Source organism: Coturnix japonica, chromosome 1 (genome assembly GCF_054131305.1).
Source record: "Coturnix japonica strain WE chromosome 1, WE-NBRP24, whole genome shotgun sequence".
Classification (NCBI taxonomy): Eukaryota; Metazoa; Chordata; class Aves; order Galliformes; family Phasianidae; genus Coturnix; species Coturnix japonica.
The window spans coordinates 100,152,914-100,177,874 of NC_140663.1; the positions used below are offsets into that span (position 1 = coordinate 100,152,914).

The window sequence follows — 24,961 nt, forward strand, 5'->3', positions numbered from 1 at the left end:
ACCCTCTTTTCTTCCCCCCTTGCCACTTTTATCTGCTCAGGGACATTTATCTTACAGTGAGAGAGAAAGTCTCCTGATGCATGATGGACAATTGCTCCATTACACTGTTGGACAGTAGGATTTCAGGTTGCAATATTTACAATTTCTGTTTCTGTTTATTGGAAGAAATTTTCTGAACTAATAGCCCTGGATCTGATTCCCATTAGAAAGTTCATAAATGTAAGTTTTCCTTAGCTGAGACCCAGTTTCCTAGTAGAAAGTAAACATTCCTATATTTGTTCTTCTGGATATAATTATTCTTTTTCCGCATGCTGTATATCTGATTTCAGTCATATTTCCATTGTTTTTGAACTCAGACTTTCTGATCAGAAATACTTCTGTTTCCTTGCTTATAGGTCCTAACACATTTGCGTATCACCTCTCACATTGGAATTGGTCTGCTTATTGGCTTGCTCTACTTAGGCATTGGCAATGAAGCTAAGAAGGTTCTCAGCAATTCTGGCTTCCTCTTTTTTTCCATGTTGTTTCTTATGTTTGCTGCACTCATGCCAACTGTCCTTACATGTGAGTATGAGTCATACTCTTAAATTAAAGAACTAGAAGTTTACAGCAGGTTGGAAGGGCTTTGTATCTATTTCGTGTACCATAACATTTGATTGTGCTTTCAATTCTAAGACAGGCTTGGAGGTAAATCTCGTTATCACTAACTGCTGTGTAGAAGCAAACAGGAACAGACTTCTCTCCACAGTTCTGCAAATAGTTCTCAACTCTCATAGTCTACTGTTACAGTCCTGACTGGAATTACTCTTTTTCCTGACGTACCAGTGTAACTCTGCTTTGTTAAGATTTTTTGCTAAATCTCAGAGAAACTACGCTAATTTCTCTAGGACTTCTAAGTCATAGCTGCTGCATGAAATCAGTATAGACATGTGGTATCTGATACAAACTGTTCAGTGCTTCTTCAGGGAGCGCTGTTACTTCAAATGTGCCTTTGTACCAGAAAGAATAACCAGGTCCTCTAAGCTTTGAAACTCTTTTTATTTCAGAAAGCTTCTTAGAGGAGAGTTCAGATCATCTGAGTAACCCAGTGCATATTCTCAAAAGTTAGCTATTCTCATGGCTGACTTCTCACATTTCATTATAAATCTTGAAACTATTGCTGGTTTGTGAAAGGTATTTGAGTTCCAGACCTACTGTCAGACTACAGCAGTTAAGGATTATGATATTGTTATTATTATGTTATATTACTAGATTTATTACTATGTGGAAGAATATTACACACTGACAAACTAGCTAACTTTATTTATGTTTTTTGTAGTTCCTCTTGAGATGGGAGTGTTTCTTAGAGAACATCTGAACTACTGGTACAGCCTGAAAGCCTACTATCTTGCCAAAACAATGGCTGATGTTCCTTTTCAGGTATACGTGCTATTCTTCAATGAAACAAGAACCATTTTAAATTCATTACAAGTCCATGTACTGAGAAGATCAGTAGCAGTATTCTATCTGTTTGAGTGATGGGGAAACTTTTCATGTGTGCCTTAGCCTCAGGTTCAGATAAAAAGCATCTTGATAATAGTGTCCCCACATGTGAAATAGTATTATTTTAATTAAATAATTACCATTTCTTATTTTGTGTAAAGGGAAATTGAAACGGGATATAAGTGTGGGATTTGTTGTGTAAAACACAAGGAGTATGATACGTATTACAGCTTGTGGCAGATAATTCATTCTTCTCAGCTGAACACCATACCTGTCATGTAACATGCAAAGAATGAGAGCTATGGATTAACTAGGACTTCCTATGTTTTTATCTTATTCAGGGTAAAAGTGAACATTAGGCTTCAACAGACTAACTACAAGTATATCTCCTTGCAGATCATGTTTCCTGTAGCTTATTGCAGCATTGTGTACTGGATGACTTCACAGCCGTCTGATGCACTCCGATTTGTCCTCTTTGCAGCTTTGGGAACCATGACATCCCTGGTGGCACAGTCACTGGGTCTTCTCATAGGTGCAGCCTCCACATCTCTACAGGTACTGATGGCATTTGGTGATCTCACAGGAATCCAGATAGTCTCCTAGCACTGTTTGCCTGCTGTGAATGCTGTTATGTCCCCAAGACATTTGTTAAAAGAAGATAGGCAAAAAGTTCTCCTTGCCTGATATAGCTACTTGATGCTTCTTGCTACCAGATCTGGATGGGGCTGTTCCTGCTTGAGCGGTTTGTCTTTTGGTATTTATCCCTAGCTGAGCAGGTCCTAGAAACTGCAGGTCTGATGTCTTTATATGCATATACAGAGTGGAGGTTGGCCATGGAGGTCAGCAGCTCAGGATGGGCTTCTTCCATGCACATACAAGAAGGTTGCAGGAGGAAAGGTAGAAAAAAGGTTGACCAGACATTAAACTTCTGCAGAAGAAGGGCAGGAAGCAGCTGTTGGTGTGACTGCCAGGCTGGAAGCTGGCCATATAACTCCATTCTGCTTCCTGGCAGGGAGATTGATGAAGTAGTAATTTACAATAGAAATGTTCTGCAGTGCCTGTTGTAAAATATTATATTGATACTAATGTGTACTGATAGTGTCAAGTTATTTGAATTGGAAATCTTTGTTTACTCTGTACCATCCTGTGAAGTTGAGCAAAACTCTTTTCTGCCTTTGTTCTTCTGCTTTCACTAGAGATACATGTATGACCCTTTGCCCTAGAGGAGATATAGAGAGGAGAGGCTGGAGATGGGCCAGTATCTGTCTTCCTCACCAAAGCCGTTCAATTGGAGATGATATTTTACCACCTTCATCAAATTTTAGAACCAGTTGAAACTACTGTGCATGTGCAATTAATGAGGAGGGGGGGCTGTGTGCCTTCTGGTCTGTCAAACAATCAGTGAGGAAGAGGTGTCACTTATACTGAGTATCAAAGGAATCCTAGTGTCCATCTTGGTCTGTAAATTTTGCCGTGGGTTCAAGTCCTTCAAAGGATGGATCCTGAAGCAGCAATGTAGTCAAGTAGGAACAAGTTTTAAGAAGATGAGGAGACCTGTTTTCCTCTACTAAATGTTAACTTACCCCTAAGGAACTTGCTCAAAAAATTCAGTAATTGCCATTGGAAACTCTAATTATTTAGTGAAATAGCATGACTTGAGTGGTAGAACTCTCCACTGCCTAGGAAAGTAGAATTTCACTGTCTATTTGGGTTTGGCACAAAACCCAGGATTTTTGTACGAAAAGTGTTATTTGACAGTCTGGTTTCCTAATTTGAAGTCTGGACATCAGATGAAAGAGTAAGTTAATCTAGTTTTTTCTCTGTCTGACAAGAGTCTGCCTACTTCTTCTCTTCCCAGGTAGCCACTTTTGTGGGTCCAGTTACTGCCATTCCAGTGCTTCTGTTTTCTGGGTTTTTTGTCAGCTTTGATACCATCCCAACATACCTCCAGTGGATGTCCTACATTTCCTACGTCAGGTACTGCTAGGGAGTCCATTAGTTTCCCATTTTAGAAAAGCTATTTATTTGCCTTTGCATGATTGTTTGGTTGTTTTGGTCACCAAGGAGTCAATGTTCAAAAGATATTCTTTTGAAGTATAGATATACGTATAATGTAAATGAATGCCACGTTACCTCACTTCATTTTATTTTGTGTACACTGTGAAATAAACAGGAATATTTGGTATGGATTGTTGACCACGAGTCTGTGTAAGTACTTCTGAAGATACTCTGGATTGCACAGCATCCAAATGTCCCTGGACTTTGTGAAATAATAGAGCTGGTTTAACTAAAATTGTTGAGAAATTGTTGTCAGCACCACGTTTCAGAGGAAAATGGTGTATAAATCACTGCTGTATTCAAGGTAGCCTTGTTGGACAAAGTATTGTTTTCTTTAAATTTTGCAGTAGCAAAGAGGCATAGGATTCTTGTCATCACTAATCTGAATTCTTAGCTCAAGAGCTGATAGGCGTAGGCAGGTTGCGCCCTATCTATGTCAGTCACGCTCTGCTTGAGACAGTTATCTTATGGTGTGATGATTGCCATCAGGAAACCTCTGGAGGCTGATACAGCAGGCTAGTTTGGACTGGATGCCTAAATATTTATGGCTAAAATGAAATGGTGAATTCCCGTGATGATTATGAAAAGGTTTTCTTTGAAATCAGATGAAATGATTAGGAAGTGGATGCTGCAGAAGGAGCTGAAGTGCATCTTAATAAAAACCTTTGGACTGTTATTTTGTATGTGGCTTCTGTATTTGTAGGGCCCCTTTAGTATGAGGAAATAGGTTCCTAGGTGGTACCTACTTTGCTTACTCCCTTCTCTCCACCCTGCCCAAACTGCAGTATTGCTAAGAAAAATCAAACTGAATATCCTTTCATTCGTCTAGTGAGGTCTTACACAAAGACCCATCAGTGGTAAAGAGACTGTACCCCCTGAATTAGTTAGGCTAGAATTCAAGATGAGGCCTTAAGCTATTGTCCAGCCTGCATAGGGTCTCCTGAAGCTATCACGTGCATGGGAACTGTGATAACATATCTGCTTATAGAGTAAGGTCTTAAGTGCACCCAGTTTCAGGGGAGACATGAGAACTGTGCAGTATTAGTGAAACTGCAGTACAACTATAGTTCTATCCCCATTGCTTGAATTAAAAATTGAATTTATTATATCACTTTTAAAATGAGCTGAAGTTCGCCTGCTTTGTATTTTAACATTTTCCTTTTTGAGAAATTGCACCATGTAAAATATGAGTGTCATGTCCTTTGTTTTATTGTAATAAGGATAGAATTTAACTTGGGACATACATCAAGACAGTAATGAACTTCTCAGTGTTTCCATGCAAGGTCTTCTAGAGAGTGTATTTCAGTGAGATTACCACAAAAAAGATAATCAACATTTTAAATTATGATCCACTCTTCTTCTTTCCAGATACGGGTTCGAAGGAGTTATTCTCTCCATCTATGGACTGGATCGAGAAGATCTGCATTGTGACAAAGATGATACTTGCCATTTTCAAAAATCAGAGGCCATTCTGAGAGAACTGGATGTAGAAAATGCCAAACTTTACCTGGACTTCATTGTTCTGGGAATTTTCTTCTTCTCTCTGCGTCTAATTGCCTATTTTGTTCTCAGATACAAAATCCGAGCAGAGAGGTAGAGGAAAAACAACCAAAATGATGCAGTAGCAAGATCTTTAGACATACAGTAGAGGGCAGTTGACATTGTCTCACTGTGGCAGGCCTGTCTCCAGTGCCCAGCTAGATGCTGTTATGACCTAGCCCATAGAGAACCACACTGGGATAGAGGACATATAGCGTTACGTCAATCAGTCCAGTTGGGTTGGGTCATGTTTTCATTACACTTTCTAGCTTTAACTAGGAAGAAGAAATAGAAGGGAATTTTACAACACAGAATATCAATACTGAGACAGTGTAACTGTAATAAAAAAAAAAAACAAAAACCACAAACTGGTTGCAGGAAATTTCCTTATGAAAACCAATTATGCGATAAGGTAATTCAAGTCCTGGTAGCCTGAATAGTATAATGTCATCTGTAGGTGACAAGATAATGAGATGCAAAATGAGAAATGCAAAGAAAATAGGATTATTTCATCTTTTTAAATTCAAGAGTTTAAAATTTGTAGTTTTCTATGTATTATTTTGCAGTTATTTTCCATGGCATTACCCCTACTGGCCAAAAGTCTGTAACTGTAATAATTAATAAGGAAAATACATCTTTTTGATATGGGTACTTTTTAAAAGCAGAAAAAAAAAGTCTAAAATGATTCAAGTCATTATTTTTGTTTCTGTTTAAATGTAGAATTCTGGTGCTTTACTTGTCGAGCTGGTCTCATACCTGAAAATTGTCGTGATAGGACAGGGCAGATTCTGAGTCTGTGCTAAGTCTGTGATCCATATTTGGAAGCAACAATAGATAGCACAGATGTTCAAGCTACTGCTGAATGATTGAAAATATGTTCTTTTGCAGTGTCTTTTAAATCCTAAAGGTTTGTTATCTTGAAAATACTGATACTGCTCCTTATCTGTTTGATCTACCTCCTGTGAATGAAAAGATCAGAGCACTCTAAGGCTCAGTTTTTCTTAAATTATGAAAACAGAATCTATCCCTGAAGAAATCATCTGATGGAGTCCAAAATCTATCTGTAGTTCAGAGCTTGGAGTATTGTGTTAAACCACTTGTGACTGCCTTGTATGTCAGTGTTTGAAATACCGGTTAAAAATGACTTGTAGGAGTCTCCTCAGATAATGCAAAGGGCCTTCTAACACTGTAGGCCAAGCAGTTTTGTTCACATCTGAAAGTCTATGTAAGTGAAATGAAAATTAACAGCAAAGTCTCTAAACACCAATGAAACTATTGCAAGAGGCATGCATTTGTTTTGTGTATCTCACCTTTGTAAACTTGGGGAATTCTGACTCTAAGTCATTATGAATTTTGTTACTGATTTTCATGGGTATGGATTGGCAACCCAAAATGATAGCGTGGAACTCGTGCCCATGTTGGACACCCTGGTGAAATTCTTTGTGAATACCAATACCTTCTGCAGTTATTGTCCATTTACCTAAGTGTCGCAGATATCTGAGCCAGACCTACGCATTCTGTAAGCGTATTATTCCTATCAGGGTGCTGAAGTATTGTAGACTGGAAGCAGCTCAGTGACGGCAAACCACTCAGCAGCTCAGTAATTCATAACAGTAGAGTAGATGAAGAGACACCTTGTGCACCTGCTCATCATCAGTTATAGTTCACAGACTATGTCTGAGGACTCCACGGCTACATCTTTACTAGTTAACAAAATAATGCCAGAACCTGATTTCCGGCCTTCAGGCGGTTTGAACAATCTGCTATCTTGTTAATCCTCAAACAACTGGGACTGCTAGGAACAGTCTCTACCCTATGCTAACTTCAAATGCTCTCCAAAAAAGCTTGGGTTGTGCTGGGCTACAACTCTGCCATTCAGTTTTCAGTGGAGACAGTTTGCTGGTTTTCCTTACCCATGCCCAGACTACCTTTAATTTACTGATGCAGACACAGACCGTGTATACTTATTAAAATCAGCATACTTGAATTAAGCCAGTGTTCCAGAAGACTGGAGTCTTTTCACACATTTTAGGAATGGTAGCTGAACTTTCCCTAGAAGTAAGGTTAGCCTGTGAAAGCAAGGTTAATCTTTACTACAGAAGAAAAAAAAATTCCTTGTACAATCTCTGCATGGTTTTTTTTTGCTGTTTTATTTCATTTTTAATAAAGTATCCCTGGAGCCACTAGAGCTTTTATACAGCTCCACAGCATTTCCAGGCATGCTAACAAGGAGGTATGTGTCTACCTGGCTGTTATCTGTGAGAAATTAAGAACTTTAGCTGCTCTAAATAATATTCAAAACTGTGAACACATATTAAATAAGTCACAAGCTGAAATTCCTTGGTACAACCTGCTTTGATTATCTTAAGACTCTCAGAATATTTGTAAGTATTTCAGGCAGTTACTGTTTGCAAACAGATAGAAAACCCAGGGTTTGCCATATGACTGTTGCACACTGGTGGTCCAGCTGTGGGCTACGTGAGTATGAATTAGAGACATCCACACCATTAAATCAGTTCAAGGTTTAAGTTTGTGTTTACCATTTACCAAACAGCACACTGAAGATCACCTGCAGTTTGCCCAGTGAAATAACCTTGCATATAAAACTGACATTTAAACACTTGGATGAGGGCAACGCTGTCTTCTATCTAACCTAATTTAGTAATATGGGCACCTTGAACACTGTCTTGTCCGTGTGTGCTTGTTTCTCTGTTTGTAAACTTTATTTTAGCTCTTTAGTCTGCAGTATATCCTTCTGTACTGTAACGATGTATTGTATTATGGTAGCCAAAAATCTGGTCCTCTGTGGGTGTTCCTAAAAAAAAAAAAATAGGCACTCCAGAATATTTCTGTCACTCCTTTTATTAGATGTGCTCTTTCCCAGCCATCTGCTGGCAGAATATAGCTGAAAGTTACTATTCTGAGGAACACTTTCAGGCTGTAGTATCCGAATAAAGAAATAAATGAATTCTCTTGAAGCCAACGTTACCCACAGATGAGATAATCATTCTTTCCTGCCTTGGTGCTAAAATTAACTAATGATATCCTTTGATGTTATCGTGGGACAGAAGTATTTGAAGTGCATCCCGATTGTATGTTCTTAAGCTGTGAAGTCTTTTAACACAGATTCTATTTGGCCTTTCTCCTGTTTTGCAGTAATAAGCTCTAGCAGGCCAGGATAAAATGCATTCCTGTGTTAGTGAACTGAGCGAGCACTTTGCCAACCTCTGGAGGCTTCGTGCTGAAAAAAAGATGAGGCCAGCAAGAAACTAAACACTTCAAAAAGTCTGTTTTTATAACCATGTCCAAATAGCCATAAACTTGTTGAAATCAATGCTGTTCAGACCCATTGCAGTCCATTTAAAAATTGCATGAGGCACAAAGGTTTTTAAATGGCCTCTTGCAGACTAAATCTGTGGTTGCTGTTGTGCTGTCTTTAGCGTTCTGTTGGCTTCCTTGTTTCATTTTTATTTATTTATTCTTCTGTTATTTTGGTTATTATGTGCATCAGTTATGACTTTATGCTTCAAGTTTCTTTTTTTTTTTTTTTTTCCTGCTGAAACGTGCGTCTAATCTGAAAGTTTTTAGGAATAATTATTTTTTACTTACAATGAAATAAAAGATTTGGAAAACATTTTCTACTCACATAAGAAAATGAGAAGGTGTCATCTTAATGAATCAAAGGGAGTAATGGAAGAAATAACTGGTGCTGAATTCCAATGGAACCCAAATATCTCTTTTCTCATTGAAGGAGAGGAACATATATGCACATTAAAGAGAGAGACGATTATGTAAGTGTGAGATAATAAGCACTTGAGTCCAAAAACTTGATGTATCAGGAGGCAGCCATTTCAGTATAGTCTTTTGTGCCAGTGTCTGTGCTAGCAAAGGAAATTAATGTAACGTTAAGCATTTACTTTTAAAACAAAGTGTGATAATGCACCCTGACCTGTAGTACCACTACAGTGATTCTTGAAGAAGTACGTCCTATCTGTGAATGCATTCTACTCTAATGGGAAAGCTTTTTCCCAAAAAAAGTAATTAAGTATGTTAATAACTCCTCACATCTGTATTGTTTCATGAATCAAGGCAATGACTGATGTCTCTAAAATAAAGCCCAGGCTTAAGTACTTTGCTGGTTGGAGGCTGTATTGCACAGGAAAACTGAGATGGTGGCTGTGTGAAGAGACTCAAAGTCTATACCGAAAAGTCCATTTGCTTTAGGTTAGTTGCTGGTGATTACAGTCATCTTGAATTAATCTTTTTGAACCAGAAAATATCTGGGGCAAAGGAGAGTGAAAATAGAGCACAGAGAGGAGCGTATGTTTTCCAGTATATTTACTTTGAGTTTGAGTTTGCGTAAAAGCTTTTATTATCTGCATCATTTTGATAAGGAAAAAACAATGTTTCTATTCTTCTCTTTCTGCACCAGAAATGCCAATCCAGGAGTGCTCTGCTTACTAAAAATGCCGGTGTTTATTTCTTCTTTCCAAACTAAGAAGAATAGGTTCTTAATTATTTTTTAGCATTAGCTTGTATTGAAATGCAATTGTCTTCTTTTGTCTCCTACCCCGTGACACTGATATTTAGTACCAGTACAAAAAGGACAGAGGGAGGGACCTAAGGTGTGGCAGCAGTGTTCCCAGAGAGCCTTAAAGAATGCATGTGAGAAGGGTACAAATGACATCAGTACTTCTTTCTGCAGCCTCTGCCCCTTCTTCCACATTGTTCTTACCTTGAATATTGACTCAGGACAGCAAAATCCCTGCCATAAGCAAGAATGTTGAAGAAGTTCAGGGTTGGTTTTAGCACTAGCTGATTTCAGACTCCTTCCATTGCAGGGTGACTTGGTGGGTAATTGGTCTGGATTTCTGCAGAGGGCATCTCAGTGGTAGATGCAGAGATGCTGTCCCAAAGGTTGTTCTTTTTTCATTTGAGACCAAATGATCATATTGTGTGTATCTGTGTTCCTACCAGAACACCCTAAAAGGGTGTGGTTGCTCAGGAATTGCCTTCTTTTAGTCCTGTATGGAAATCCATTAATAAGATACAACAATCACAAAGGCATTTTGAAAAACTGTTGGGAACAAGGAGTAGGCAGAAAATGACACTCTGTCATGTCCTTTGTAACAGTCTATGACAGGCTGATCATTGCTGAGCTCGTGACACAGGTCTTAATGATTGTGCCACGCAGCATCAGTGAGTGCAGAAGTGCTGGGTGTCACTGACATTAATCATGGGCTTTGCTATTGGACAGGGGCAGCACTGTTTTCAGAAATCGGTTCCTACTGTCCTGTTCTTAGAATCACAGAATGGTTTTGGTTGGAAGGGAGCTCAAAGCCCACCCGCCCCAACCCCAGCCATGGGCAGGGCTGCTCCCCACCAGCTCAGGCTGCCCAGGGCCCCATCCAACCTGGCCTTGAACCTCCAGGGATGGGTCACCACAGCTTCTATGGGCTGCTGTGCCAGCGCCTCACCACCCTCTGAGTAAGGAATTTCCCCCTGACATCTAAATCTCTTTTAGTTTAAAACCATTCCCCCTTGGACTACTACCCATGTAAAAAAAAAGGTTTTCTCTCCTGGTTATGAGCTTCCTTTAAGTTCTTTTATTATTTTGAAATCTTCCGATAAACCATAACTTGATGTTTGTCAGCTGTAGGAGCTTCCTCACAGAGATTCAGAGTTCTATTGACTCATTGCAAGAAACATAAAACAAAGGATGACCAGGCAAAATATGGATCCTTTTGCAAAACGAATTCCCATAGCTCAGCCTGCCAGCCTGCATTCTGGACATTGTTTATGCCTTCTGTGTTCACTAAGATTTTGTTGATCTATTTTCCTTCTGGGGGCTTCTATACAGCTCAGGCCACATGAATCAACTGCTTGTGTCCTTGCTAGATAACGGTTGTTGCCCACATGGATGGTTACAGTGAACTTCTTAGGAATAGCACGAGGTAGTTGGAGAAGGAGCATAGACATATTTTAGACTTCTTTGAGCTACAGAATAACAAACAGTCCGGATCTGAGAGCGTGCTTCTCCTTCTCTCTTTCAAGAAGAAAAGAAAAATCTAAAATGGGTCTTTTTCTGCAGATGATAAGGTGACATGGGAATCTTTAACATAGACATTGACATCTGTGATGTCTTTTTTTGGACCCTAGTTTAAATTATTTTAGTAACCCATTTAGTGTTGTTATGCAGACTCCTTTAGTTCACTTTAAGAAACAGGTTTAATGTTTCTCAAAGTTGTTGAGCAGTTCTGAAAAAGAACATGAAACAAATGCTCCTCAGTTACAGTAATGAAATTAAAGGAAGAAGATCACATGATATATCTAACAAGAAGACAAGTCCCACAGTGTAGCCAAACCCTTACCTGTATTGGTACAGATCTGTTAATTACTTGATCTGAGTCAGTTGACCTTATTGTGAGATACTGCCCTTGAATCTGTAATTGAATTATTTAACATTTGTTCTTTTGTTTTTAAAGCAAGAGTCAATGCAAGCATCATTTTAAATCAGCGTGCTGAAGTGTGCATATGCTGTATATCGAATGTCACTGTTGTTTCTGTAATGCATTTGCATTACTATGAATCAGTTTTACTATGCTTCTCTAGAGACTATTGCTGCCCGCACGCTGTGATATATTTGCACTGTTGTAGATATATATATACATGTATGTAATTATATCAACCATGTCTTTTTCAGGTTGCTTGTTACCTTTGTAGTTTATGCTTACTGGTACGGTGAACCTGAGTAAAAATGTGGGATGTGGGACATTCTCATGATACATGACAACAATAGAGAAATCTTTGTATATTTCTGTATACTTAATACCCGTAAGAGATTTGTATGTGCATTATTTTCCAAACTAGGGCTTTGTTTTCTGAGAATAGAGAGCATTTATGATAATGTAAGGAAAAAAAAAATAAAAATAAAAATCAAATAAAGTGTTATTATTTTCAGACAGTTGCTTTTGTCCCATGTATATATGTGGCAGCTGTGTTGGTGGAGGTACGTTCTCACTGATTGCGTGAGGTTCTGGCAGTCAGGAAGGGCAGCGAACTGCCTGGTTTGGATGTTTATCCTGGTAGCTTCACATAAGTCCCAGTGCATTTAGTTTATGGATACAGTGAAAATTCCTCAAAACAGAAATGCAGTTGTGTTGGCTCAGGGCAAAGATCTGTGTTGCCAAGTATCTGACAGTGGCAACAGCACTGCACAGTTAAGAGTGTAAGAACAGGGCAATGCATCAAGGTGTGCTTGCCTGACAAGTCAAGGACTGCCTGAGTCTCTGGGAGTTTCTCTGTATTTTCTTGTCTTTGATGGATTTAACTTCCACAGACACATTTAATTCCTGTTTGAATCACCTGTTCATCACCCTACCTGCATGTTTCAGCACAGTTTCCCTATGCTCTTGCATTACAGGCAGCAGTGAATGATTGTATGTAGATGTGGCACTGAGGGACGTGGTTAGTGGATGTGGAGAGATGGGCTCGTGGTTGGACTTGATGGTCTCAGAGGTTTTGTCAAACTTTAATCATTCTGTGATCCCCTTTCTTCTTTCTGCTCAGTAATCTGGAATGTATAGATTTATTCCTCTCTTCACCCCGGGTCAAGGACAGCAGCCACAGCTTTCACAAGCTGGTCATGAATCCAGTCCTAGACAACGCAAGCCATGATGCTTGAAGGATAAACAGCCCATAGGATGCAATAGGATTGCATTTTTCGTACTAAAGGCAAGACAGTTTTCTAATTGTAATTGAGGCCATATTTTATGGTATGAAAAAATGCTGGACTGAAGGATTTACAGCCCCCAAAATTAGATGGCTCCCCATGCCAAATCTCCAAAGACCAGAAAAGAACAACAGGACTCCTTTGTAGCCAGAGGGGCAACTTAAATTACTTTTAGTGTCTTACATTATAATTAATGCTATGAAGTAAGCCAACCATAAGCTTCTCATTAGCAACTGTGCAAAAGTTAATGTACCTCACACACAATTACCTTCCACTCTATATTCCAAATGGATTCATAAAACAGAGAGCACTTGAAAACAACAGTTAATGCTGCATTATTTTCTTGTAGCTATTAGTTTAAACTCTCCTTCATAGTTCAGATTCAGAAACAGTGGAAGGCAGGAAATCTGCTACAGTAAGATTGCCCCCTTTTTGAATATGGAGGAACACAAGTGCCCAGGTTGACAGCAAGCAGTTGTCATGCTGACAGTTCAGCACCGAGATCTGATCTGAAGAGAACCGTAATAAAGGTCTTGGTTGGGAAATGTATATTGCAAGCTCCATTTGTGGCAGAAACTGCCGCCAAGGGTAGCATTAGTCACATTAGTACTAAATGCATCTTTCTTTTTTTATTTCATAGCCTCATTTCTTTTCTGTCTTCTGCCTTTTTTTGGTGCCTTGCAGACTTCTTCGAGAGTATCTGATAACTTTTTATGCAGTGTTGTGCAATTGCATTGCTAGCTGCTTGGCGTTGTAGTTTTGTGCCTGTCCTTGATCTCTTCTACAGACAGAAAATATTAGGAAAACATATAAGTGAAACATCAAATTGTGGCCCCTGTTCCTGAATGGGAGCTTTGCCAGAACTTGAACAGCCAACTAAGTAAACTTAGTGCTCTTTTCCAGCCTTACTGATACCATGATTCTTTCCTGTGGAACACATTGGCAAATGGAACTTTACTTATGTCCTGAGGGGAAAAAGCAACCCAGTCCTACTGTTGTAGCGGTGTGAAGGGAAGTTCTGAGTATTGTCCATGCTAAAAAGAGAGGGGTCCATGTGTAGCCACCTGTCAGGTAGCATGTACATATAGCTGCTCACAGGTGTGAAATGTAAGCAGTAGACATCACTGAGATGTCTGACTTCCTGGGAAGCAGAAATATGCAGCTTTAAAATAAAGGTAGCAGAGGACTCATGGATTGTATCTTGGTTCTTTTATTACGTTGAAAACCGGTACGTACTACCCTACTGAGAGAGGAGAAGTTGTGGTTATATTTTCTTCAGAAAGAAGAAAAAATCACCTGGAAATCATGGTTACTACAAACAAGAAGTTGGAGCTGGGACAGCTGGCTGTTATTTCCCAGTTGAGCAGGTTCTTCAGGAAGTTTCTACTTTAACAACCTGGGAGGAGGGGGAGAAAGAGGTGGTAGGTTAAGATAGATGTTTTTCTCCTCAAATTTGACAAGATGCAAGGAAGTATTTGCCTAGATGCAGTATATTAAAAAGAGTGCGTGCATCCAACAGACAGACTTTAGCAACTAGTGTCCCACCCATTTTACATGTGTTTCCTAGCTATGATTCAGATGATTAAAACCAAATGATAATTCCAGGGGCAAAATAGACTGTGGGATGGCTTGGAAACAGACAGGGCTGCACTAGTTGTACTGTAACACAGGAGCAAGGGTTCAGAAATTTCTATCATATTCATTCTATGTTTCTAAAAAGAAGCCTTTACCTCTTGTGATAAAGTCTTGGCAGCCACACCTCTATCATCTTGCTAGCCAAGGGCTCGCACTCACACTTGAGCCCCAATTGCCCTCAGGTCCCTGGTCCTGGGACACATCAGCACCACCCCCCCTCCCGTGAAAGAAGCTGGTCTTTCAGGGTTTATCACCCACTGATGCCTTTGGGTGAGGAGGCTCTGAACCCATACTGAGAATCAGAGAAGATCCTGTCCTGTTCTGGAACTATGGGGTGGCTGTGGGGATGCAGGAGAGATATCTCATTTGGATTTTACCTTCTTCGACCGTGCGGTGGTAGAAGCACCAGGGGACACCAGCAGGATGTGCCCGGAAGCAGCATCTCCTGCTTAGGCACTCCTTAGCTGTGATGCCAGGGTAGCCACAGTTCACTCGGATACGAGGATCAGCAGGGCACACTTTCTTAACTGTGTAAAGGGAGAAAGAAGGAAGGATAGAGGCTGTATTACATTATGCCCAATGTACATGGTGGAAAAAAAATTACAAATAAAAGGTAGGTGGGGTCTATGAGCAAGCACAACAGCAGTGGTGACCTTTTCCACACTGATTTCAGGCAGCAAGATCACTCAAACTCTTACTATGCCTACTATGCAAAGCTGCATACCAAAAGATGAGGAACTTCTGCTGCACCCTTGGGGTTAGATGGGCCAAAGTTCACCCTAGAAGTGCCTGGCAGGCAGCAATCCAGTTTAGCCTTTTGCAGATCCAGCAGTGGAGCAGAGGGCCAAATGCAGAATGGTCACAGCCCCAAGCTGCCAGAGTTAAAGGAGTGTTTGGACAACACTCTTATACACAGGATTTGAATTTGAGTGGTCCTGTGTGGAGCCAGGAGTTGGACTCAGTGACCTTTGTGGTTTCCCTTCAACTGAGAATACTCAATGATTCTTTGTCTTCCATGATGATACCACAGACTGCAGCCAAGTGTCTGGCTCAGTGCAAGAGGCCAACACTACAGCAGCCCTGCTGTGATGAGAGGAAGATCCATTCGCATCCATGCCAGCTTCAGTTGTGGAGGGAAACTAAGTCACTTAGGAGGAATCACAGCTCATCCAGCAAATTAAAATTACATGCAAGGAAGGAACTTCTGTGGGAATGCAACCAGTGGATAGGAACTGTAGTTGTGGGGAATCTACATTAAGCCCCTCTCACCACCCAGACTGAATAATTAGGTATTCCTATCCTAGAAGATTACTGCTCAAAGAAGCAACTCTATGAAAGTGCTGTTGTGAGATACAGCCATTTCTTTTTCAAGATTTTAAAGAAAAGCAAGCAGTGTTCAAAGCCAAAATAAAATCCCAGCAGTTCTAAGCCTTGTTAAACAATCTTGATACACACTAAGTTAGTTTATTTGTTAACACTGCCTTTGTATCCTCACTTCCTCTTATCTCACATGTCCAGAGCTGGTGGTATAATGGCTAAAATTGCACTGCAGTTCTCCTAAGAAGGAGTCATGCAGTTGGCGCTTTGCATTCAACAGTTACATGAAATGCACTCAGCAACTGAGGGATTTGGGTGAGTATCTCTGACCCTCTATGGGAACATAAGGATAAAAGATAGAAGGAGTTCTGATTTTTCAATGGGTCTTCAGAAGGAAGAATCTAATGGAGAAAAATGGTCTGCCCTGACATAATTTGGAGATGTCATTAAATGAGCACTGGAAGCAAAAACAGGAGAGAAAACAAACAAACAAAAAAAGAACCACCCATTGGCATTATACTGGGAATCAAGCAGAAAATGAAGAAAGTGGCAAGCATGAAAATAATCTTATAAAAGGAAAAGAAGAAAAACCTCTAAGTTACAGGATGTCCGTGTTCTTAAATGATTCATCTGCTGAGGACTTTCTGATCTCTTTAACACATGTTGCTAAAGTGGCATTAATGTTCTTGTCAGCCACATAGAAAGCTCATTTTAGGTAAGTGCCAAGCATCCATGAGCATCCATCCATGAGCATCCACTGTATGCTCCAGTGACAGACAAGCCCACAATTGGCAGTGAAATGTTTTTATACAGTCAGCTTGAGCTATCTGATAACAAGGATCCTGAAGGAAAAAGAAATGTCTTGTGCAAAGAGGACGCATTCCAAGCCTGACAGGCAATCAATATTTGACTTTGCATTTTTCTACCAAACGTCTTCTAAGAGAGGTTTGCTTTCACTTCTTTGGCCTAAGAGTAAGAGCAGAGCCACTCCCTGATTGCACATGTTTCTGTATAAGCAAGCACCAGGCAAGTTAGTGTTTCTGGTGGAGGTGTTACCTTTCTTTGGTTTAGGAGTGAAGCACCAGGGGACACCAGGTACGGATGCATTGAAGCAGCACCCAGCTTTCCTGCATTCTGCTGCTGAGATTCCTGGGGGGCCGCAGTTCCTCCGCTCCCTGGCAGCTATTTTGCACTGGCATTTTGCTGTTGAGGACAGAAATCCAAAGTTACTGGGTGTTAGTTTGCATACTTGTTAACAGAGGTACATTTAATAAGTGTTCTCTTGAAACTGTAAGCTTTCCCTGGACTCTGGCCATCTTATAAGTGCATGTTTTCTTTTGCTTGTTAAGATCAGAGCTTAAAATGTTTGTTTTAAGATCTGTTCATGGCAAATAGATGGCAAGTGAAATGCTGGGCCCCTCTCTAATGGCTAAGGTGAAACTCCCTTATCAACTTCAGTAAGATCTGTACTTCACCCAGTACTGCATGGTCCCACATGCATCCAGCCCAGCTCAGCACAGTGGGATAGTGAAATTCAAACAGATCACATCAAATGCCAAAAATGGTAACTTCAGGTGTTGAGGTGCTAAATATTTGTTGATTCGCTCATCTCATTTGAGGAAAGAATGAGTTAAGGGTCCTGTGGATGTAAGTTTAAAGATACCAAACCTTAGCGTTATCTTTCAGGTCACTGTAAGAACACAGTGGCATACAAATAATTGCAGCTGCACTTTTCATAGAATGACAGAATGGCCTGAGTTGCAAAGGACCACAACCATCATCCAGTTTCAACCCTGCTGCTACGTGCAGGGTCACCACCCACCAGACCAGGCTGCCCAGAGCCACATCCAGCCTGGCCTTGAATGCCTGCAGGGATGGGGCATCCACAACCTCCTTGGGCAACCTGTTCCAGTGCGTCACCACTCTCTGAGTGGCAGCTTCTAATATTTTGCTACTACATAGTCAACTACAACCAAGACATTCTGGAGATGTCCCTTTGCACGTGCCATTGAGCTACTGGCTTTCCACTTCCTGAGTTACTTAGATGACTTGTCTTCTGTGGATGAGGCAGATAGATTTATCTGAAACCACATTAATGCAGAAAAGTAACATGAAACGGATGTCAGGAGACTCTTTAGACAAATCTAACTACTACTCCAGTCCCAGTCCTGTTATACTGTACTCCTGAGCATTTTGTTCTTCCATTTTTGGGGCAGGTTTCTGGTTATTCCACCAATAGGAGTTCACCTGCAGTTTTTGTTGTTGTTTTGCTCTAGCTTTCTCTGAAAACAAAATTAAATAGACTCCAGATTTGGGAATAGTGCCAGAGCAATACAGTCCCTGTCTGGCGTGTGATCTGGAGGCATGCTCTTGCTGCCATTATAATCAGTAGGATCAGGCTGATGCAAAAGCAACAGGAGGTAAATGTACTTACATGGTGGTTTTCCTTCTGTTGAGCTGATGAGGACTACAGCAAGGATGCCAAAGAGCAAGCAGATCCCCTTCACATCCATTGCTCTGGGAGCCCTCTGGCCTCTGGCTGGGAAGGGAAGCGGAGGAGAGGTGCTGCTTTGCCTCAAGCAGCCTGTTTTATATGGTCCTCATGTTTACCTGGAGAGATCCGATAACATTGTTCCCTGCAAAGCTTCACCCAGAGGCTGGTGGGTTTTTTTTTGTTGTTGTTTAATTAGGAAATGTTAACGTGTATAGTTTGATATCCCTGAGATAAATTTCTAGGCTCGTGTGAACTTTTCATTGCATGTTTATTATGTACCCCTAGAACACGTATCTATTACGTGATCCCCTAATCTATTAATTGGACATTACTGCATGCCTCTGGCATTCCTAGCTGACATCATAGCCATGAGTGCTTTGGATCACTTAGCAGCTTCAAATGGTTGCTTCTACTGCAAAACATATACATGCATTTCCTTTCCAAGTGCATTTGATATGCCACCAATATTCCTTGTCCTTAAGTTCAGTCTGAGTTACATTTACTCTTCAGCTTATGTGGCAGGGCAGCTGGAGTTGTAACACCTTCAAGCTCTGGGACACTTGGGTGAGAAAAGGAGAGTTTTTGTGTCATCATCTCAGCCTAAACAACTGGGGATGGTGCTTGTACAGGGGCTGGTCCCCTACCTTCCAGCTGATACTGCAGAGTAGTTATCCTATGCAAGAGTGTCTGCCCCATGGAAATTGAGCTTCTTTAAATAACTGAATTTATTTCCTGAATATTTTAATTGTAATTCAACTTGAGGCCATTCCCTCTTGTCCTACTGCTGTTACCTGGGAGAAGAATCACAGAATCACAGAATGACCCGGGTTGGAAGGGACCTCAAGGATCATGTAATTCCAACCCCCCTGCCTGGCAGGGCCACCAAACATACACATTTACTAGATCAGGTTGCCCAGGGCCCCATCCAACCTGGTCTTGAACACCTCCAAGGACGGGGCATCCACAACCCCACCTCACCGCAGCCTCCTTTCAGGTGGTTGCAGAGCGCAATGAGGTCACCCTTGAGCCTCCCTTTCTCCAGACTGAAGTCCAGTTCCCTCAGCTGCTCCCCATCAGACTTGTGCTCCAGATCCCTCACAGCTTCACTGCCCTTCTCTGAACATTCTCCAGGGCCTCAATTTCTTTCTTATAAAGGAGAGACTCAAATCCTGCTGTAGAACTTCTTAAAGACTTCATTTATGTTCTCTCACTGAAAGCCATGATTCAGAAATCAGACACTGTGTGCATCCTTCACTGCACATGATACCAAGCTGGAGGTGGAGGAGGACTGTGTGCCAGCCCTCACCTTTTACTTTCATCAGTGAGGGAAAACACCAGATCTAAAATTCAAAAATCCATTTTTCTCCTTGTATGGAATGCTGACAGCACTCCTAAAGGCCAAAGGTGATGCTTGTCCTGAGGAAGCCCAGATCAGTTTTCCACCAGCTTCCTTCAGAAGGCACTGAGCCTGGATGAAATCTTGTGCTTCACACGGGAGCTGTGCAGCCTTCATGCTACAACAGCAGCTCACAGCTGATTATTGGCCCTAGGCATAAATCAGGCCACCATGATAAAATCAGTCCCTCCTGCCTCTTACAGAACATTAGTTAAGCCCTTATCTGCTGGCTGTCAGCTCCTGGGCCCAATCCTACCACACACACAATGGCAAATATACCACAGAATTCTTGCTACGGAAAGAGCACATGATTGGCATCTTAAAGCAAACACACTGAAAGAAATGAGCCCCTCGCTTTTTGCCAGCGGATCACTTTAAGATCTCTGATATGTTTATAGAGCGAAGCCTTGGACACTATCAGGGGTTTTTCCACAAATGTGTTTCTTTCCCTGAGGCCAGTATCCACCCAGACCTTTGGGTCACTCTGCATTGAGCACCAGAGGGACTGGAAGGGCTCTTTGCCTCCTTCCAGCCTCCTGGCCTTTCTCACCACCACTCTCTGGTATCCTGGGAATCACAATGGAGCTAGGGGCTCAGGCATAGAGAAACAATGAATGTCTCCAGTTTGTATATTTGGATTTTGTAGGAGTCTTTATCAATTCAGCTTCCTCAATCTCTGCAAGGGATGCCCAGTAAAAAGGAAGACCCATAAGTAAAGACAGTACATATAGACCACCTAGGCAAAGCTCATCTCATGTCATTCACTGCAATGCTGAGTTTTAAGAGAACATTTATGAGAACTGCAGGAATGAGCAATACTCTCCTCCTTAACTGTCAGACTGTTTGCCTTGCTCTACAAGGGTGCTGCAGATCAGAGATCCCTGTGCCCTGTGTATGAGCTGGAGATGGGTTTTCCTTTTCCCTTTTAGGGAGGGCCCTGTTTTTGGATCAAAACAGCAAAACTAGGCCTCAAAGACAAGCTAAGAAATACTTCTGGAAAAATACAGCTCAACCAAACTGTGGAGAATGATAGTACATGAGACCACAATGCTTGAAAGTGTGCATATGTATTATGTCTAACATAACACATATTTATAAATGTAAGCTCCTGAAGTACATCTAGAGGCTTTGCAGCTCTCCATTTGCACAGCTTACTTAGCAAGACACACCACAGGGAAATCTGCCTCTGTTGCAGAGGTAGGTGCTTGTCACTAAGAAAAGTATGGGCTGACACTGGGTCAGGAGCAATTGGAAACAGAGGAACTCCGTGACCCTTGTGTTCACCTCAGTCTGGATGAACGTTCCTTCTGAAGGCTGAGTCCCACCACAGCTCACGTTTCCCTACATTACCAAGACATCATCCTCAGAGGACCAGAGCCAGAGCTGCACAGGTCTGGGGGAAGAACTATAGAAAGAAGGAGAAGCTTTCCCCTCTAGAAGAGGAATCATGGAAAAGCAAGCAGTAAGGATGAGATACAACAGGGTCTCTGACAGTTCTCTGAGTTGTTTTGAAGCATACACTGTGAGAAAACGCTTGCATTTCTGGTGCCAGTGGAACCATCAGCCTCCCATGTATTTTAATAAGCTGACTGAGCACACAAAAGCTCTCAGTTCAGGTTGTTATTTGCCTATCAACCGAATAACACTGTGGGTTCAAAAAATAAACAGAGAAAACCTTACATCTTAACTCTGGGAACGAATGGTTCAAAGTAAGCACTGAGAGCCATTCAGCCTTATCTCTTAGATAAATATAACTATACCAGATATATTAGCGGGGGTGTCCAAACCAGCTTTAACTTGGTGTGCATGAACTCTTCCAGGGGACTTTTTAAAAAGAATATGAACTTTATAAAAGCAGAGGCAGTTCTGGACAAGGGATTTCATCACATTTTTGTTGTCAGCATCCATGCCTAAGGTAAAATGAGAAAGGTAATTACGTGAAGCTAATCAGATATGTAACTCAGAGCTCAGTCAGGTCTAAAAGCCTGAATTTCAACATCCAAAGTGCTCAGCCATAGGGTTTGAATTTTGGGTGCTCCTGTGTGGATCCCGAGATTGGACTCAATGATCTTTATGGGTCCCTTCCAACTCAGGATATTTTATGATCCTATGACTAAATTAGAGAAAAAAGAAAAAAGAAAAAGGAGAAAGAAAAAGAGAAAGAAAATGAAAATGAAAAAGGAAAAGAAAAAGAAGAAATGTCCTCATGCATGTACATAGACCCAGAAGAGTTAAGCAGGAAAGTAAAGGGAGCTACTATAAGAAAAAAAGGCCTTTCCCCACCTCCCCCCCCCCCCTTCCCCCCCCCCAAAGCCAAATAAAGAAAACATAAAAGATAAAAAATAAGAATGAATGCATGGAGGTAAAATCAGAGAGAGATAAACAAATAACTTCTTCTGCAATAGAAGACAAAGGTTAGTTATCACAAAGGGGAGAAGAGGATTTTTGTTGTTCAACAGGCTCAGAAATGATAAGAAAATGTTGGTGAATAATGAAGTGATGAATATGCAGATGATTCAGAATTATTTGTCATATTTTTCCAAAAAGTGCAGGTAACCGTGGAGTTATGGAGATATCTTACAAGAGTGATAAATGTCAAGTGAAAGACAGAATAAGTAAGTGCACTGTAAAGTGCATGGAGGAAAATAACTTAATTATATGTAAACACAAAGATGGGCCGTAAATTAGCCCTTGTCACTCAGACAGAGCTCTGCACTACTTTGCTTACACCAATTGAATATTCAAAGTGTCAAGAAGGCAAATCAAGTTTTAGTTGCTATTGGAAAAGGGACTGAGGATGAAATGGCAGAAGTGATTCTGACACCACTGCAGTTCCCGCTGAGCCCATGCCTGTATGGCTTTGTGAGGTTCTGGTTGCCCCACATTAAAAGGAGAAAGTGCAATTTGAAGAGATGTTGAGAAAAGACCCAGGCTTGGAAGCAGTCAACTATGGACACAGATTTAGAAGAGAGTAGCAGCTCAGAAACTAAGTTGTCACAGGCCAGAAGGAGAAGTGTTTGCCTGGATAAGAAGAAGGTAACAGAGTAATAAGAAGAAGGTAACAGAGTGAGCAGTTTTCATTGAAGGGAAAGGCCAGAAGGAGCCATGCTGGGACCTTTGCATAACAATAAACTTATAAACTGCTTCGAAACAGTGGGAGAGGGTAAAATTTGTTAGCAACACCGTGGTGGTGAAGATACGAGGAAGATGCACAGATGAATTTTGCAGAACTGAATGACTGCAGGGTAAGATTGCAGTTGATACTGCCTGTAAACATGAAGCACTGCTCATCTGGGAAAGGAGCAACCCTAACCCTTCAGACAAAATGATAGCCCTGATCTGGTTCTTATCACCTGGTTATGAGAGAGTACAGTGTGTGATGCTGGCATATAGGGCAGGAGAGGCAGATCTGTGAAAACAGCAGCTCAGTACTTAGCAAATGAGGAAAGCAAATGGCAATTAGCAGTGATTATTAAATGGAATGGAGGATATGGAATGGAGAACGCTGTTGTGCCATCTTAAAAACCCACAGTACATCTGCTTTTCTCATGCCCCTTTTCTCAGTCTCCAGTCTCTAACAGGTCCAGTCATGACGATGAAGGAAAGCTGGTAGGATGGGACAGCATCCACGCCGGGAATGACCATGTAGGTTGGGTCTATCCAGACTGCAAGGTCTATAAAGTCACAGAAGGCAGAGGAATATACCACTGCTTCATTGTCTCACCTAATACTGAAGTCTGGCCATCTAAGAAGCACATTCAAAGTGAGGGAAGGAAGATGGACACATGGGCAGGATGTAGGCAAGCTGTGGAATTCCTTCCTGCAGGATCCTGCATTTGCTAAAACTTCACATGAATCTGGGGAGTGATCAAAATCTGTAGAAGAAAATTTGTTCTGGGTTGTAAGTCTATCTCAATAAAAGCCTAAGCTGGAAATCATTGGATGTTGGAAGAATCTGGGGAAGTGTCACTGCCCATCTGACTTGCTCTTTAACTCTTTCTTTGGCAGCAACTCGTGCTGCTATTTAGGAAAGGATGGTGGCTGGCCTTCGGCTCATGTTGCTCACTGCTCCTCACAATACAAACATGAGAAAGTCAGTAAATGTGAGGCTGCAGTGAGACTGCAGCTGCAAATGAGAAGAATATAATGTGTGACTGGTCTAGAATTCATTTCTCCAGAAGCAGAAGGCCAGGGATAGGCAAGGACTGTAAGACAGGTGGTACCACCCAGCACAGAGGGCCACTGGCAGTGCTATTTATGATATTCAAGGTATAAATTCTGTCTTCAGAAGGCTCTAAATTTCTACGACCTATAGGAAAGATTGGTCTGTACTCCTTCTTAAAGCTTTCCTGTAAGCACCCGTGACTGGCCAGGCCTGGCATCAGATCAGGAATAAAGATGGACCTGGCCTGACTTGGTCTGGCCAAAACTATGATTTTATGATTACTTCTTTTGCTTTTTTGTTATATTTTTAGGAAAATCTTTTCAGACTCTCCTAAATTTTGGAGTTTAATCACATTCTGAAAGCTCAGAGCTCAAAATCAAGATAATGGAGCTTGGTTTAAATTCTAAATCTGTTAAAAATGTCCCACTTTTCAGAGTGGAAAATGGCATGATGAATGGCGATGCTTCTGAAACTCACCTGAACTCAAAGCAAACTCAGTCCTTCATGTCAGTTGTGATCACTGGAAGAAAGACACTGTTGATGAAGGAAGGGATGGCTCGCCAGTGATGGTTTCCTCCCTCAGTGAGGAGGGAAGGAGGGAAGCTGGCTGATGAAGTCACGAGGGGCAGGATCCATTCAGCACCTCTCACCAGGAACAGGGAGACACCAACGCTGATCACCAGCTCCATATGTTGATGTGTTAAGGTCAGCTGTTTGGAACAGCAGGAAACAGTGTGGACCAGCTGTGAGCAAAAATACCTCCTGTGGTGTGGTGGTACAGTGGCAAAATCAGAAACATATTGTAATGTAATTTACCCATTTCAGGACATATTTATAGCATAAACTAGCTCAGGAATGGGTGTCTTTCTATACAGAGGGGCAATCAAAAGGCAACATGACAAAAATTTAAAGTTTGGGAGATATTGAGGTTCCAGGCTCCGTTTACAAATGTGATCAGAATTAATTGATTTAGTGCCAAAAAAAAATTATATTAACTGATCCAGAGTGCACTGTAAATCAGTGTCTTGGTCTGGGTGGGATCCAAGGAAACTCCTTTGTAGGGAGAGGTCAATATGCGTCTCTCCATCATCTCATGCAAACTTCTCTTTGAGGACCAAGGCAAAGTTTGGTCCAGAGCTGAGC

The 24,961-nt window shown here is 41.2% G+C and overlaps 2 protein-coding genes across 2 annotated transcripts in view; one reads left to right on the forward strand and one right to left on the reverse strand.

Moving 5' to 3' along the window:
• Nucleotides 1-8,734, forward strand: part of ABCG1 (ATP binding cassette subfamily G member 1) — a 52,893-nt gene extending 44,159 nt beyond the window's left edge. Inside the window, exons 11-15 of the mRNA XM_015883181.3 lie at nucleotides 396-564; nucleotides 1,319-1,419; nucleotides 1,879-2,037; nucleotides 3,341-3,459; nucleotides 4,909-8,734. Coding sequence (XP_015738667.1) covers nucleotides 396-564; nucleotides 1,319-1,419; nucleotides 1,879-2,037; nucleotides 3,341-3,459; nucleotides 4,909-5,137 — 777 coding nt within the window. The 3' untranslated portion in view covers nucleotides 5,138-8,734. The remainder of the gene's footprint in view (nucleotides 1-395; nucleotides 565-1,318; nucleotides 1,420-1,878; nucleotides 2,038-3,340; nucleotides 3,460-4,908) is intronic.
• Nucleotides 8,735-14,003: 5,269 nt separating this feature from the next.
• Nucleotides 14,004-18,407, reverse strand: LOC107324058 (trefoil factor 3-like). Its single transcript, XM_015883744.3, has 4 exons — nucleotides 18,198-18,407; nucleotides 16,820-16,966; nucleotides 14,824-14,973; nucleotides 14,004-14,207 (listed from the first exon to the last, which is right to left on the reverse strand). The coding sequence occupies exons 1-4, from the start codon at nucleotides 18,274-18,276 to the stop codon at nucleotides 14,200-14,202; spliced, it is 384 nt and encodes a 127-aa protein (XP_015739230.1). The 5' UTR covers nucleotides 18,277-18,407; the 3' UTR covers nucleotides 14,004-14,199.
• Nucleotides 18,408-24,961: the final 6,554 nt, after the last annotated feature.